At 41.1% G+C, this 14,869-nt stretch overlaps 1 protein-coding gene across 4 annotated transcripts in view; it reads right to left on the bottom strand.

Annotated features, from left to right (window-relative positions):
- tjp2b (tight junction protein 2b (zona occludens 2)) overlaps positions 1-14,869 on the bottom strand; it is a 91,893-nt gene that overhangs the window by 19,298 nt on the left and 57,726 nt on the right. For 3 of the 4 annotated variants that reach the window (XM_072681506.1, XM_072681504.1, XM_072681505.1), the window contains exons 6-8: positions 14,002-14,105; positions 12,355-12,508; positions 9,791-10,014 (exon numbers count right to left, since the gene is read on the bottom strand). In XM_072681506.1, the coding sequence (XP_072537607.1) occupies positions 9,995-10,014; positions 12,355-12,508; positions 14,002-14,105 (278 nt within the window). In that variant the 3' untranslated portion in view covers positions 9,791-9,994. Of the gene's footprint in view, positions 1-1,346; positions 1,411-1,891; positions 2,002-3,971; positions 4,084-9,790; positions 10,015-12,354; positions 12,509-14,001; positions 14,106-14,869 lie in introns of those variants that run through there. The other variant, XM_072681507.1, reaches the window with a different exon arrangement.

Genomic DNA, 14,869 nt, shown 5'->3' on the forward strand with positions numbered 1-14,869 from the left:
CTGTGAATCTTGGTCTGTGGTGGACACACTTGTTCAGCAATCACAGAGTTTAGTCTGTGCTGCTTTGTTAGAATGCTAACTTGCGAAATGAATTCAGAGCAGGAATGTGAGACTGGACAAATCCTATCATAATTATTAGGAGACATCATGCACGAACTGCTTCTGATTTAGCAAAACAGCAAATGGACAAAGAAACGTTCACCAGTCTAATGGGTCCACACTGGCTTGGCCTTAGTAACAATTTGACCCTGCAGTGGTAAAGAGGTCCATGAATTGGCTGTTTTATGGATGCACTATATGTTGTGGGAAGTCTAATCAGTGGGCAGATTAGATGAACCTGTAGGATTAAATCTGATCGTTGAGTGACGAAGCTGAACGCAAAATGTTCAAATCCCACAAATGGAGTGCTCTAAGCAGGGACCAGCTATGGCACATCTCACTGGTGGGACCAGTGACGCACTAAAAGGTTTTTCTAAGATTCCTTCTTTTGGCAATTAATATGCAACCGCTTCACACAATCTAATAGAGTAAATAGTTGGCCTTTTTAAAAGGATGGACAAGGTTTTTGCGTGACGAGAGAAGAAATTCAAAGACCATTTTTTTCATGTCTCCCAATTCACGTATTCAGCTACAGTAGACTAACACACCCATTAAGAGCGTGTTGTTCACCTGTGCTGGACAGAAACCCACAGAGGAAAAGCACTCTGGCTCAGAGACAAAACTTTTCCATCAGTGTAGGGCACAAAAATAAACCTTCCCCACAGACAGCAGCACCAGCCCCCCCCCCCTTACAACCCACACACAGTTACTGCTCCATAAATATGCATGAGGCTGTTTGTAGTGTGATCAGGAGAGGAAGAGAAAGAGAGATGGAGAGGAGGAAGGTTTGCAGAGGTGTAAAAATGCAGTGACCCTCAACCTAACTTGCTTTCTCTCTCTAATGCTCCCAGAGCAACTACGGAGGCAGAAGCACAGCACTGCAGTTTCGATGGGGTTCCTACCTTAGCGGCACTCTGCAGTATAACTGTCTGTGGTCTGTGTGTGTGTGTTTTTAGGGGGGTAGCTGTGTTAGAAGTGCTCACGCCCTAAAGTTTAAGCAAGATTTATACACGTGTGTTGCCTAGCTTTCCACTGTTGATCTCTAAAATAGTCATTTTACAGGAGGAGAATACTCTTTTAATGGAAAGAAATAAATTATAAATATTTCACTTAAATTTTGCATAATTTCCATTGGTCCATTCCTCATGAAGCGTTCACACAGTAGAGAAAGCAGTTGTAATTTTTTAATTCTGATATTATATAATTATTTAGCTATATGAGGAAGTGAGTTGATGTGTAGTACTCACCCATACATCTCCTCATCCTCCGGACTGGGACGCAGCAGGATTTTGGGGGTTGTCTTTACCGCTGCTGGAAATCACATGTTGTGATGGGATTAGTTCCAGTTTTATGTATCATCTCAGTCTTACTAAAACTTACTGTCTATTGCAAGCAAAGACTAGGGTTAGGCTTAATAAGGATATTTACTGAAATGCTGGAACATTACTTGAGTATTGGATTATTTCAGGTAGTAGCACCAATGCTCCATAAGCTAGTTTTTGTAGCTTATACCGGTCAGCCATTACATTTAAACCACCTGACTAATATTAATTAGGTCCCCGCCACAACAGATCTGAAAAACTCATAGTAATGTCCTAAGATCTAGTGTAAAGCCTTCTTAGAACAGTACTGGAGCAAAGTGGGACAAACTCTTAATAATAACAACCTTAATTTGAGAAAAAGCACTGGACGCCTCATGTCAACAAACACATATAGACATATCAGGTCTGTGATCCATATTATGCATCATTCAGTATCTTCAGTATTGCTAGTTTAAAGGCTGAGACTCTACCTGGAGGCTCCTCTGGTTTGGGCTCCTCCTGTACTGCAGCCGGCTCCTCTGCCACCCTGTAAGGAGAAGAAGGAGCAGGAATCTTGGGCAGTCTGCTCTGAGGGTCATCCCTGAAACCGTGACAAGCAACAGATATTCAGAATTACAGATGGTTTATTAGCAGTGACCTATATTCAACATATCAGCATATCAATAAAAACTCATTCTGACTAGTGGCGACTGCTTTGATGTTTATTATATTTATTTTGTTCACTGTTATATAGCGTGTTTTACCTGCAAAAACACACTTACTGTTCAGATAAAGCTATTTTTGACACTGCATAAGACGTTTGCACAGAACTGTATGTAAATGAGTTCTGTTCTAATTGCCTGTCCTATATTGTGTCTTGTTCAAAAAATAGTCCAGGCCCAAATCCTTAGAGGCGTGGGAAAATAAAAGTGTATGTGACTCCCTTTGGATTTGTGCATTCTCTGGAAGCCTGCAATGATGCATTTGCTTTCCAACAACCGAGGAAAAAAAAATGTAATTTTTTCTTCCTTATTTAGTCTTTGCTAATTCCCACCCACTAAATAGATCTACCATCAATTTATACAATGCTACCAACCATGGAAGAGTAAAGGCCAGGATATGCTTCCTCCAAATCTGAGTAAAGCACCACTGAATCTTTTCCAACTGCTGTTAATGCAAGATCTCAACACGCTTGAATGAGATCAAGTGTTCAGCAGACACTCACGCTGGCTAGCACTGCACTGAGCGATGGGTCACGATACCCACTCTCAGAGAGAGCAAGGCCAATTACTATGCTGGACTCTCAGACACAGCTATGGCATCTCCAGGGACTGAACTCACAACATCGCATTGATGGGTTACTGGGATTAGTGTTGCACCAGTCTGCAGCCCCTAAAATTCAGTCCTCAAACTGGTCCCAGGGCTTACCAGCAGAGACTTCTGTATGAGAAGACCAGTCCCTAATTGCAATTCATCAGTGATTTAAAGTTTAACGTTTTTTTAAACAGTAAACTTTCCCCAGTCATAGATATCAGAGGCTGGTCTTTTGTGACTGGAAATAACTGCCTTGCAGCATTGAAAAGCCACAGAGTGAACAGACCTACCTACGACTTTGGTATAAAGGGGAGAAATTTGACCAATTACTGGTATTATAACAATATTAAAACAATTATTATTATTAAAATGTTATATTTTCTTCAGGTCTGTTCTGTTGCCACTTACTGAAGAGGTCACCTTTTGTATTACTCATAAGAAAAAAGCTAAATAAGTAGCAATCTTTGCCGGAAGTGACATGCCCTCTAAACAGTCTGTGGAAAGACAATCATTTATTCAGAAGCTCATTTTTTATGATGAGCCTGTTTTACTGATATGCAGGGAATTTAGCTTTTTCTGTATTAGTGTATTAGCGTTCAGACAAGACACAGTATAGAGGCATCTGCTGTCTTCAACCTGTCCAAAAGTCGGATATATTAATAATCTTTATTTCTATTAAACCTGGAAAGAAACAACTTTTTTCGTTTTCAGTGACGGATAGTGTATCTCTCAGCTTGTCCAGAAATGAATGTGTAAAGAACGTTCCTTAGGGGTGGCTCACAGTGCGCAAATAAAAAAATTCAACTGTAGGTAGAGCCCAGGAGCAAGAAATACCAATTCTTGCATATTGCTGCTTTAAGCAAATTTGTGACACTGACCACATATACATACATACATATATATATATATATATAAACACACACACACGCACACACACAGAGACAGACAGACAGACAGACATTGATGGATTCCTTCTTCTTCACTTTATTTGTCATAGCTTTTCTTACCTTGGCCTTTACCCTTCCACTGCGGGTAGCATCATGTTATATAACCTAAATAGGGTTTTTGGGCTCCACAGTAAATAAATAACTAAATAAATGAGCGGAGAGCTACAAGGGTTTCTTATGACAGCCGAGTGCAGCTGCAGAATGTTTTCTGAAACTGAGGAGTGTGTTTTTAGCTGGGGCATGAAATGAATTTGACGAAGAGCGCCCAGACGCCTGGGGTGGCAGATTACAGACAGTGCAGCTGGCATACCTGGCATTCTCTCGAGGCACCTCGTTGGAGGAGTGTGAGGAGAGGTCAGACTGTCGTGACCTTTGGTCATCCTGTGGTGAGTATGAATGGTACGACTCCATCTCAGAGATATCTGAAACCAAAGGCAGACAGGAGAGAGTCAGGGCACAGCTGAGAGCCTGCTGTAATGAACCCTCCATCCGACGCGGCCCAAGAGAGAGTTTAATGTCCCAACTACCACACACAGCGCTCAGGGTTATTGTTGACGTTGTGTTAATGTGCTGAGATCTGCCTCGTCATAACACACTTAGTGTTTCCATGCTCACCATACAGGGTGTACATTTCTGAACCCATAGTGGTTTGATTGTGATTTCAGAAAGAATTCAGTACATCCAGGAGTCTCTAATTTCATTTACATTTATTTGTTGGTATGATTTAGAATAATTTCTAAAATGTCATACTGATTTACACAATGTAAAGTTTTATTTTTGCAGTTCAGTCATGTTTCCAATTGTCAATTGTTTTATATGCAAACCACCAAAAAAAGCAAATACTTCACTGAATATTATTGTAATTTATTTTAATCATTTTTAGAATTCCAAAACTAATGCTACTGATGTATAATATTATATGATTATTACTTTATATGTGTATTTATATGTGTATCTAAAAACTATATATACAAATATACAGTAATAATTAAACATATATAAATTACGTAGCAATATATAAGTGAAAAAGTTATTTTGTAGTAAAACTAAACATCAAAACCCATTGTTATACTGTTCTGAATATATCGTGGTTACTGTCAGTGCTTAAAGAACACTGGCCGATAGCCTGTTGTATTACAAACATTGTTCTTCGTCGAGTATAATTGGATGGAGCAGAACACTTAGATTATAGATCACTGTACTTAGTGTGGGAAAGTATTTGAATAGTAGTTTTTAAGAATCAGCTGCTACTAGTGTATTTTGTGTTAAAATATCATGATACATATTGCATATCATTGAAATGAATTTTATATATATATTTATTTATATTTATTAATAATAAATAATTAATAATAATTATATTTAATTATTTGTATTCTGTAAAATTGATGTAGCTTTAGAGAAGGTACTGTAAAATAACTTCCCGGTAGCACTGAATAGCTGAACATCTACAGCTGCGTTACAAAGAGGCAGAATATCTGTGTAAAAAAGACATGTACATGTGAGAGTGAGAAAGACAGAGAAGTGTGTGTCAGAGAGACACTTCTGGTGAAATTCATCCCCTTTAAGCCACCGAGAAGACGTGTGAGAGACTATTAGACACAAACAGTGAACTGTCTTGGACAGCAGAGCCATTATGATAGACAGATACCCGCTTTGCCAGACAAACTCCAAAGCCTGAAGTAAACAGTGTCCAACAGTAACGTCAGCAGTACAACAGCAGAGCTCTACTTTCTCCAGGGTAGTTCAGAAAAGTCCTGTTAATCACAGCAGGGTTAAGACCATCCATTTGAAGCAGCTAGAGGGTTACGTACAGTGATACTAAGCAGGGAGGAGAGTGACTGCAGGTGAAAGAGTGAGGCAGAAAGATGGGGAAGAAAGAAAGAGGCGGGCGAGAGGGAGGCGAGACAGAGAGAGGGAGGGAGTTACTGTGTGGTTGGGTGCTGCTGGTGAACCTAAGAGCATGTCCTCTGCTTTAACACAACTCTTCAGCTCCTCACAGTGCCAGCGGTGGCCAGTGCAGCATGCCTAAAACACACTCTGTTAACTTAGCACAGGACACAGACACACACACACACACACAGACACACACACAGACACACACACAGACACACACACAGACACACACACACAAACCAGCGAGGTGCAGCAGCGCAGGCTTAAGAAGTGCACTGGATAAGAATTTACTAGGGGAAATTGTGCTAGTGTGAACACACATGTAAACCTTTACTACATTAAAGAGCCCATATCCTACGTTTTTCTTGAATGTTAAGGCTCCTTAACGTCCACTTAGAGTATCTGTATGGATTTACGTTCCAAAAGTGATCATAATTCATTTTTAGAGATCATTTTCTTGTCTGATAAATGTCTGCTGTATTTCATCAGCACTGCTCTGCTCTCAGTGTGGAATGGGTGGTCCTAAAAGTGGGTCAGGTTTACATCAGCATAACCCTGACCCATTACCAATCAGAGGACTAACATGGCTCCGCCCTCTCTTTGAGTCTGAGCAACCTGGCGAGATAAAGCTCCACGGCTGGGAGAGTGGCTGCCTTCCCCGACACCCATTCTATCATTCAGCTTTTCCCAGCAGAATTCACAGCGGAGGACACAGCGCAGCACCCTAGCCGAGGAGATCCACGGCCTGTCGCATAGCCCGCTCTACCATGGTGTCATGGTGAAGTGGAGAGGGACAGGGGGGGGCGATCAGGCACACGGAGCAGCCGCTCCCGCCCCAGCCGGAGATTGAGCTTGTGTCCATATATGGGCGGGTATCTCAGCTACAGATATCAGAACCTCCGTAAACCCTAAAGATTTGTGAAATCACAACCGCAACTCAACTCAAAGTCACAAGGCTGTGCGCGTTGCCATGGTAACGTAGGCAAAATTTTGAGACAGGCCTGATGATGAGAGCATTTAGATGATTTCTGAGGTATGCTTTGATTATAGTTCTGCTTTGTGTTTCTACACACAAAGGGGATTGGGGCCTGAAGACATTTCCAGGGGCCTGAAGACATTTGCTACATAACTCATTTCTTACTCAAAGTTCATTAAAACATACAGAAGAAAAAGTTATTTTGTAGTAAAACTAAACATCAAAACCCATTCTTTACATTCTTTTAGTTCAGGACAAAAATAGTATCTTTTTTAATTATGCTGAATTAGTGCATAAGTAAATGTGAAAAGCAAGAGCTAATCACTAACAGCATTACAAGCTAAGGATTGAAGGGCTGCTTGATGTCTGAGTGTGATGAATGAGAGAGAGAGAGAGAGAGAGTGTGTGTGTGTGTGTGTGTGTGTGTGTGTGTGTGTGTGTGTGTGTGTGTGTGTATATCAGAGACTGAATGAAGGTCTTGCTGGAGTTTTTTCCTTTTTTTTTGGTTTCTGGCGCTCTGTAGGAACGAGCGTTCCCATCTGTTGGGTGGAGATGTAATTACAGCCTGTCGGACACTCAAGAGAGGACAAAACCACAGAGCCGGAGAGAGAGAGGGAGACGGGACAGCTGCAGAGACACTCCCTCGCTCGCTCACTCGCTCAGCGCAGCCACAAACAGAACACAGCAAAGCCAGCCACTCCACCAGCAGCAGCTATTTACATCACACCGCTACTGTACAACAAACACACACCGACATACAGACTCAACAAACATGGAAAAGGAGCATGATAGCATTGAGGTGTGCGCGCACACACACACACACACACACACACACACACACACACACACACACACACACACACACACACACACACACACACACACACACGGCAAGTGCAGAAGTGCAGGTTTAAGCAGTGCAATGAATAGGAATTAAATCAACTGAGTAATATTGTAATATATATTTACATATAAAAACACACATATACATACACACAGACACACACACACATTGAGAATTTCCACACTGTGTGACTAATAAAGGATTACCTTATCTTATCTTACACACACACACACATTCACACAGTGGCAAAAGTCAGAGGTCAAATATTGCCACAAGTCTATCTGCATCCTGGAGCACGCCTGAGTCTGAAATCCAGAGCACACCGATCCACAGTCCTCCAAGAAACCAACCAAAACACTAAAGATCTAAAGATACACTATACTGACAAAAGTATTGGGACACCTTCCCATTTTTGAATGATTAAAGAAGTTATTAAAGAGAATGTATTCTGCTTTTGTTGGAGTAACTGTTTTTACTGCCCAGGGAAAGCTTTCTACTGGACTGTGGAGCATCGCTGTGAGGATTTGATTACATTCAGCGACAAAAGCGGTCAACTTCCCAACTCATCCCAAAAAATGCTCAAATGGACCAACATTATGCAGAGAACACAGTTTCACTGCTCCAAAGCTCAATGCTGAGGGGCTTTTTACACCTCTGGCCCATTCCTGGCTTTGGGCATAGTGCCAATAGGTTTCATGCATTCAAGTTTATGTGCTCTAGAGTGTCCTATTCTATTGGCAGTACCTCTCTACAGGAACTAGAAGGGGTGTCCACAAACATTTGGACTTACAGTGTACACCATCTTCATTTTGTTTAGTCCCAAGTATATTTTCTCCCTAAATATCATAAATATCACATTTTCTATATGCGAGCAGTCCTAAGTAGTCGGAAGGGAACCTCAAAAAGACCAGGTTTAGTTAAGTGGCTTTGGCAGCAGTGGGCTACAGTTTGAACACCTACATTATTATGTATTATATCGCAGCTGTGATGCAAAAACCTTGTAGTTTTTCACATTTGTTTTACATTTTAAATAAATGGGACAACAGAAGTGCTCCAAAATGACTGGGAATAAAATATTTATATATTTATATAAAAAAGGATTTTTTTTCTTCTGCATTAGTTGCAAAATATAAGATATTAGCTTTTTGCATGACCGTTATGATAGCAGTATCAATTTTATTGTTTTATCAATAACAATGAGCTATTAAATGAAGAGATGGCATTATATTATAGGGCTAATATAGAAGGGATAAAAAGACTGAATCCAATCCAGTGCTATAACTGTTCTAGCCTGAAATAGCACACCCTCACAATGTGTGATGTCATGTTGCTAGCTGTTAAGTTCTTGCTGTGGGGTGGTAGAGTGTTTTGAGTGGTGTTGGAGTAGTTTGAGCAGGGTTGTCTGCTTTTAGATGCTCATGAAATAATCATAAAATATGATACGTTTAATTAAAAACTGCTTATTTTTCAGCTAAGTAGTGTTTTGAATGAAAGAACATTAGTTTCATATCGACCGATACTCAAAGTTTCAATATCAGTATGGGGGGTAGTATTGTGCCATTTTCAATGAAATATTCTTACTCTGGAACCGCTCTTTCTGTAGAATATTGGTGAGTATGTGCAAAGTTCTCCATTTAGCAGTAAACACAAAGTACGCAAAGGTACAAAGGTTATATTAAATGTTATATATTTTAAAGGGGCTTTATACGATATTAATCCAGTATAGTTCACCACACACAACACTATTCCAGCCAGTCAGCAACAGGGGGCGTTCATGCTTGTGTTTCAGGACGGGCAAAGCCAGTTTGCTACCCAGTTTGCGACAGTTTGCTAACCCACAATGTTTATGAATTTGTAGGCCGGAGCTTTTGCAGGAGCACTGAAGGAAGGGATGTGTTTGTTTTGCTGTGGAGTTCAAATATCAACAGCCGTTCTCCAGAATTAAATACAGAGCTATTTTTTCCTGGTAGCAATCAATTCCTCACAGTCAGTCAGTTCTGCTCATACAGCCTTGACCCCATTTACCCTATTCCCTGCCTGTTTAAACTAAATGTGGAAATAGCCACTAGATTAACTGTACAGCTTCTGAGAGAGGAATAACCTTTGTAATGTACTAAATACCATTATGCCATTTAACCCCTTCGCCAATGTTTCTGCACAGCTGTCTCTTATGGATGGACCTAAAGACTAATCTAATAAGCAATATGAGATTCCAGTTTCGTTACATCCCAAAAACAGGAGAGGTTTAAAGAAGAATAACATGAAAGATTCTGACATGTCATGAACTCCAAGTGACATTAACATCCCTCTCTTATTTTATTTAACAGTAAACCAATATTGTTAATATTACAGTAAAACAGCTGCTATTTAAATAAATAACATTAAATATTTTTAAATAAATCACCACACAGAATTAACAATGAATAAAATAGTTTATTGATTAGGGAGAGTATTAAAATTGACGTTAGCAAAAAAATAGATATGGGCACAAATGTGAGAGCCTCACAAATATTAAGTGCACGGTGTGAAAGCTTCACAACTTTGCTGTGGCACAGTCAAGAATAAGGATTAATGGCAACCAGAGAGTATGTACTGCAGTGTCTCTGACGTCCTTCAGCTAAAAGTATGACATATTATCTGTGAAAAAAAGAACAGAAATAGAATCGCTCTTGTAGAACAGATGGCTTTGTTTTCTCAGTGCATCAATGAATCTCTCTGGCATCAAACTGCTCAATAAGTCCAAGTCAATTTGGGCTGTAGTGAAGCAAGGGCTTATTAAAAAGAATTTAAAAAAATAACTAAAGGAAGAATTTGGTGAAAAGGTCAATTAACATGATTTATCAGTCACCCCAGATGCAGTTCAACAGCTAAGATATGTCTGATATCTAACGTGTGCTTCTTTAGCATGTAAAAGCAGATGCTACACTAACATTGCTAACAAACACTGGATTTGGACTGTCACCAATCTCATCTTCGTAAATACAGAATCTTCCATTCTACTGAAAAAGCTATGTGAACAATAGAAACAATAATTAGGTAAAATAGTTTAGATCATATTTCAACATTGAGGTCTCTTTCCTGCTTCACTTTATATGAAGTGTGCTTAATACCTGTGTAGTACTGTAACTGTAACTGTATGGAATTACAGGTGATGTGTGTTCAGTTGCAGATGCACTACAGTAGCACAGCTTATTTAATAATACCCATGTGTATCAACTACCAACTCATTTACCTCAACAGCTGTAACAGCACCAGTTCACAAGCTGTACCAGTGTAATCCATTTGTATCAGTGAACACATCACCAGCAGTTACACTGTTCTTGCATGATTAATTCATGTGTAGCTACACAGTTAATAGAGACTAATAGAGACTTACTTTAAAGTGGGGTGGTATATACATTTTGGGTTGGGTTTACTTAGCAGAGTTTGGTGACCGTCTAAGCCCAGTGTGCCCAGAAATGTTAGTGTATAGTTTTGTGTTGCTAGGTGGTTGTCATGGGATCCCAGTTGGTTGATACCATGTTTCTAAGTGTTTCCTATGGTGTTGCTCGATGGAATTCTACAATATCGCAAACGATTGTTATAGGGTTGCTAGGTGGTTGCCATGGGATCCTAGGTGGTTGCTACGTGTTTCATATGGTGTTGCTAGACAGATGCTACAATATTGTACATCGTTGTTATAGTGTTGCTAAGTGGTTGCTATGGCCATGGCATCCCAGGTGGTTGCTATGTAAATGGTAGTTGCTATAATGTCATGCTTGTTATAGTGTTGCCAAGTGGTTGCTGAGGTACTCCATGTGGTAGGTTGGGTATTAGTGTCCTGGCATCATTGTGATATAAGAAGGGTGCACAAACATTGGCACCCCATTCATTATTATATTCATTATCACACCATCTGGATGTGGTTTAAGTGGTTTGAGCTTTGTGGGTTGTATTTACGGAAAGTCTGTGGACAAACTGTGGATTGCATTTTGGTGACAATCTAGTATCTGTTGTATTGCAAGGTGGTTGCCATGGTATTCACCAGGAGGTTTCTACTGTGTTGCTAAGTGGTTGCTGTTGTGTTCTAGGTGGGTAATATTGTATCCCAGATGGTTGCTATAGTGTTGCAATGGTATCCCAGGTAGTCGCTATAGTATCTTAGGTGGTTGCTGGGGTGTTGCCAAGTGGCTGCTGAGGTTGGGTGTTATTAGTTTGTTAAAAATCTATCACTATGTTGAAAAAGCTCTTAAGGACACAGAATTACAGCATCACGTCATCTGGGCGTGCTGTAATTGGTTTGTATTTATGGAGATGAAGTTTAGTGACAGTCTTTTTCCAGTGCTTGTTAGCAGCATTAGCCTGGTATCTCCTATTGTAAACTACAGGAGCAAACGTTGGAAACCAAGCATGTTTTTGTTGGTAAACTGCAACTGAAGTAAGTGATAAATGAATATTTAAGGAAATTCGTAGTAACATTATTCAAGATCAATATGATATGATGTGAAAATGTAAAAATTATAGGTGAAGTAATGCCACTGGACCACAGTAAAGACTGAGAGGGGGACGGAGTCTGTTTGAAGATTAGCCACTCTCATTTTGAACCCATTAATTCCTGTACTTATAAGCGACTTATGTCAGGCCATGTGGCTGGCGAATGTGCATATGACACTACTAATCTGATTTATCTGATCCAATTAATGTTATCTGCTTTTAATTAAAGCATGATGCAGTCGAGCAAGCAGGCAGAGCAAATGGCTCATTACTCCCGATAAAGTGCTGGAATAGGGTCAGGGCCCACATGGATCAGCATCTCAGGCTCACAGTGCTGGTATAGGATCAGCTCCATGAAAGCACATTCATTTGGTCATCAAAGGCAAACACTGAAGTATGATAGGACCACACTATGCTCCTCACCAGTTACCATGCTAGCTGGCCTTCAACCGAACCCCTCAGCTGGGACATGCAGCTGCATGCGGCTGAGAGGCTGAAACTCACCGTCAGGCTCAGAGTCGCTGTCAGCGAGGGCTGGGATGCGCACCAGGATCTGCCGGTGGTCCCTCTGCACCACCAGCTGCAGCTTTCCCCGAGACTTCTCAATCAGCTTTCCTGCATCGCTCAGAGACAGATTCTCAGTCACGGTCCCGTTAATCTAGAAAACAGAAAGCAAACAAGTTAAACAGGTCGGGGTAAAAGTCGGGGTTGTCAAACTCAAGCCCTGGAGGAGCTGTAGAGATTAGCTCTTCCCTCTTCTAACACTCTGAATTCAACCCATGAAGTAATTAGCTGATGAGGTAAATCAGGCGTGTTAAATGAGGTGGAACGCTTAAATCTGTAGTGCTGTGGTCCCTCAGAGCTGATACAAGCCAGAGTCCGTCATCCCTGACATTCGCTGGGGTGGAAAATACTTGAGTAAATGTACTTCACTAAAATGTAATATATGCATTATTTCGGAAGTAAGTGGTTGCTATAGAGCCGCTGTGCTATGTTATAGTATCCCAGATGGGGTCGTAATGGTGTCCTATGTAGTTGCTATGGTGTCATAGGTGGTTGCTAGGGTCCTGCCAAGTGACTGGTGAGATACTCCAAGTGCGGGTTGGGTGTTACCTGTTGTATAGAACACTGAATCACACCATCACATCACTGGACGTGCTGTAATTGGTTTGAGACATGTTTTGTGGGTTGAACCTGTAGTGCTGTGGTTCTCCAGAGCTGATACAAGCCAGAGTCTGATATCCCTGATATATACGCTGGGGTGGAAAATGGGGTGGAGTAAAATGTACTTCATTGCATGGGCATTAATCTGATGTGCATGTGTGTGTTGACTGTATGTAATGAAATATTCAACCAATTTCAAATCAGTATAATATGAAACGTTCAACATTTAGGTTTGTGTTGGAAGCAGTACCACCTATTACTCACAACACCACTCAAATCACAAATCACCAAGCGAAGAAAACCCAATGAGTAGAAAAGGTGATATTTAATGATTTTTTTTCTTTTGCAAGGTGGTTGCTATGGTGTTGCTATGTAGTTGCTATGGTACTCAAGGGGGTTGCTACAGTATTTCAGATGGCTGCTGTGGTGCTTGCTTGCTAGATGGGTACTATAGCACTACTTCAGTACAGTACTACTTAGCAACTACTACAGTGGTAAGATGCTGCAAGGCAGTTGCCATGGTATCCCAGGTAGATATGGTGCCTCAGGTGGTAGGCAGGGTGTTGACAAGTGGTGGCTTGGGTGTCACTAGTGTATGTGTATCATTGTTACAGGGGTGCAATTTTGCACCTCAATCATTCCCATTGGAAAAAATGAGTAAACAAATCCATCGCTACGCAGAAACCAGACATCTGATAAAAAGCTGTAACCAAGCTCAAATCACAGAATCAGAGCAATCAATCTGGAGTTGAAATGATGTTGATTTCTCATTACTTTGCGATGCATGACAATAATCACAGCAAAATGACAGTAACCAGCCTTGACGTCCAAAATCAATAGAGATCTATGACAAGAAAAGGAAGGCAGGTGTGTTCTCTGTGCCTTTAAGAAAGCAAGATCCTGTCCTACCGTGAATCAAATTAGGTTCTGAAGATGAGTCATTATACACTGAGAATGATATCATTATGCGGCAGGTCTGACAGGCACCTTGAGAATGATGTCTCCCTCCTGCAGGCTTCCGTCTCTGGCAGCTAGTCCAGTGCTGGTCATCTCTTTGATGAAGATCTGGCTGCCCAACCGGAGGCCGTACTCTGGAACAAACCATTGACAAAATGTTACTTACTGTTCGGTTGAAATAAACCTGATCTGATCCACAGTGACCTCAAGCTCAACAAGAACAACCTGACAGTCAGACCCACCCTGAGGCCAGCGGCTTCGCAGCCCAGTAAACAGCTGACAACTCGAAGCCGATCAAATTGATCCAGCAGCCGCATTTTAACTTTCCATGGCCTAGAAATCATCTAGCTTCTACCAGTGTCCCAAAAAAATCCTACTGAACTGGGCTAAAGACTGATCTAAAAACACACTCAGACACAATACATTTCTACTGGACAATTAAACATTTAGAAATTGGTGACTTTCCCCTGTAAAGCACTCACTCCCCCAAAATAAGCAGTAATGAAGGTGGCAGCGAGTGTGTGTCCAGTGGTCCACCAGGCAAGGCCTTTTGCTGTGAAGCGCTGGTGAAAAGATGAGGGGAGACGAGGCGTTATATGTGAAATCACAAGACGCGCTCGCTCTCCTTGGCAATCGCTTGGCTGGGTCGCCATAAATAAATCAGATTAAAATATCATCGCGGCTAGCTGGAAGAAAATACAAGAGAGAGATAGATAGAGAGAGAGAGAGAGATAGAGAGAGAGAGAGAGCTGCCAGCTGACCTCATTATAAACACACTAGAAGCATTTTTGTGCTGCACCTGCAGAGGAATACGCATTACTTGCACAACATCTGCCCATAATGTAATCCTGTAAGTAAATCTACCCCTTCAACTCGCTCACTCTCTGGGAGACTGCTG

This window comes from Salminus brasiliensis, chromosome 6, assembly GCF_030463535.1.
Source record: "Salminus brasiliensis chromosome 6, fSalBra1.hap2, whole genome shotgun sequence".
Classification (NCBI taxonomy): domain Eukaryota; kingdom Metazoa; phylum Chordata; class Actinopteri; order Characiformes; family Bryconidae; genus Salminus; species Salminus brasiliensis.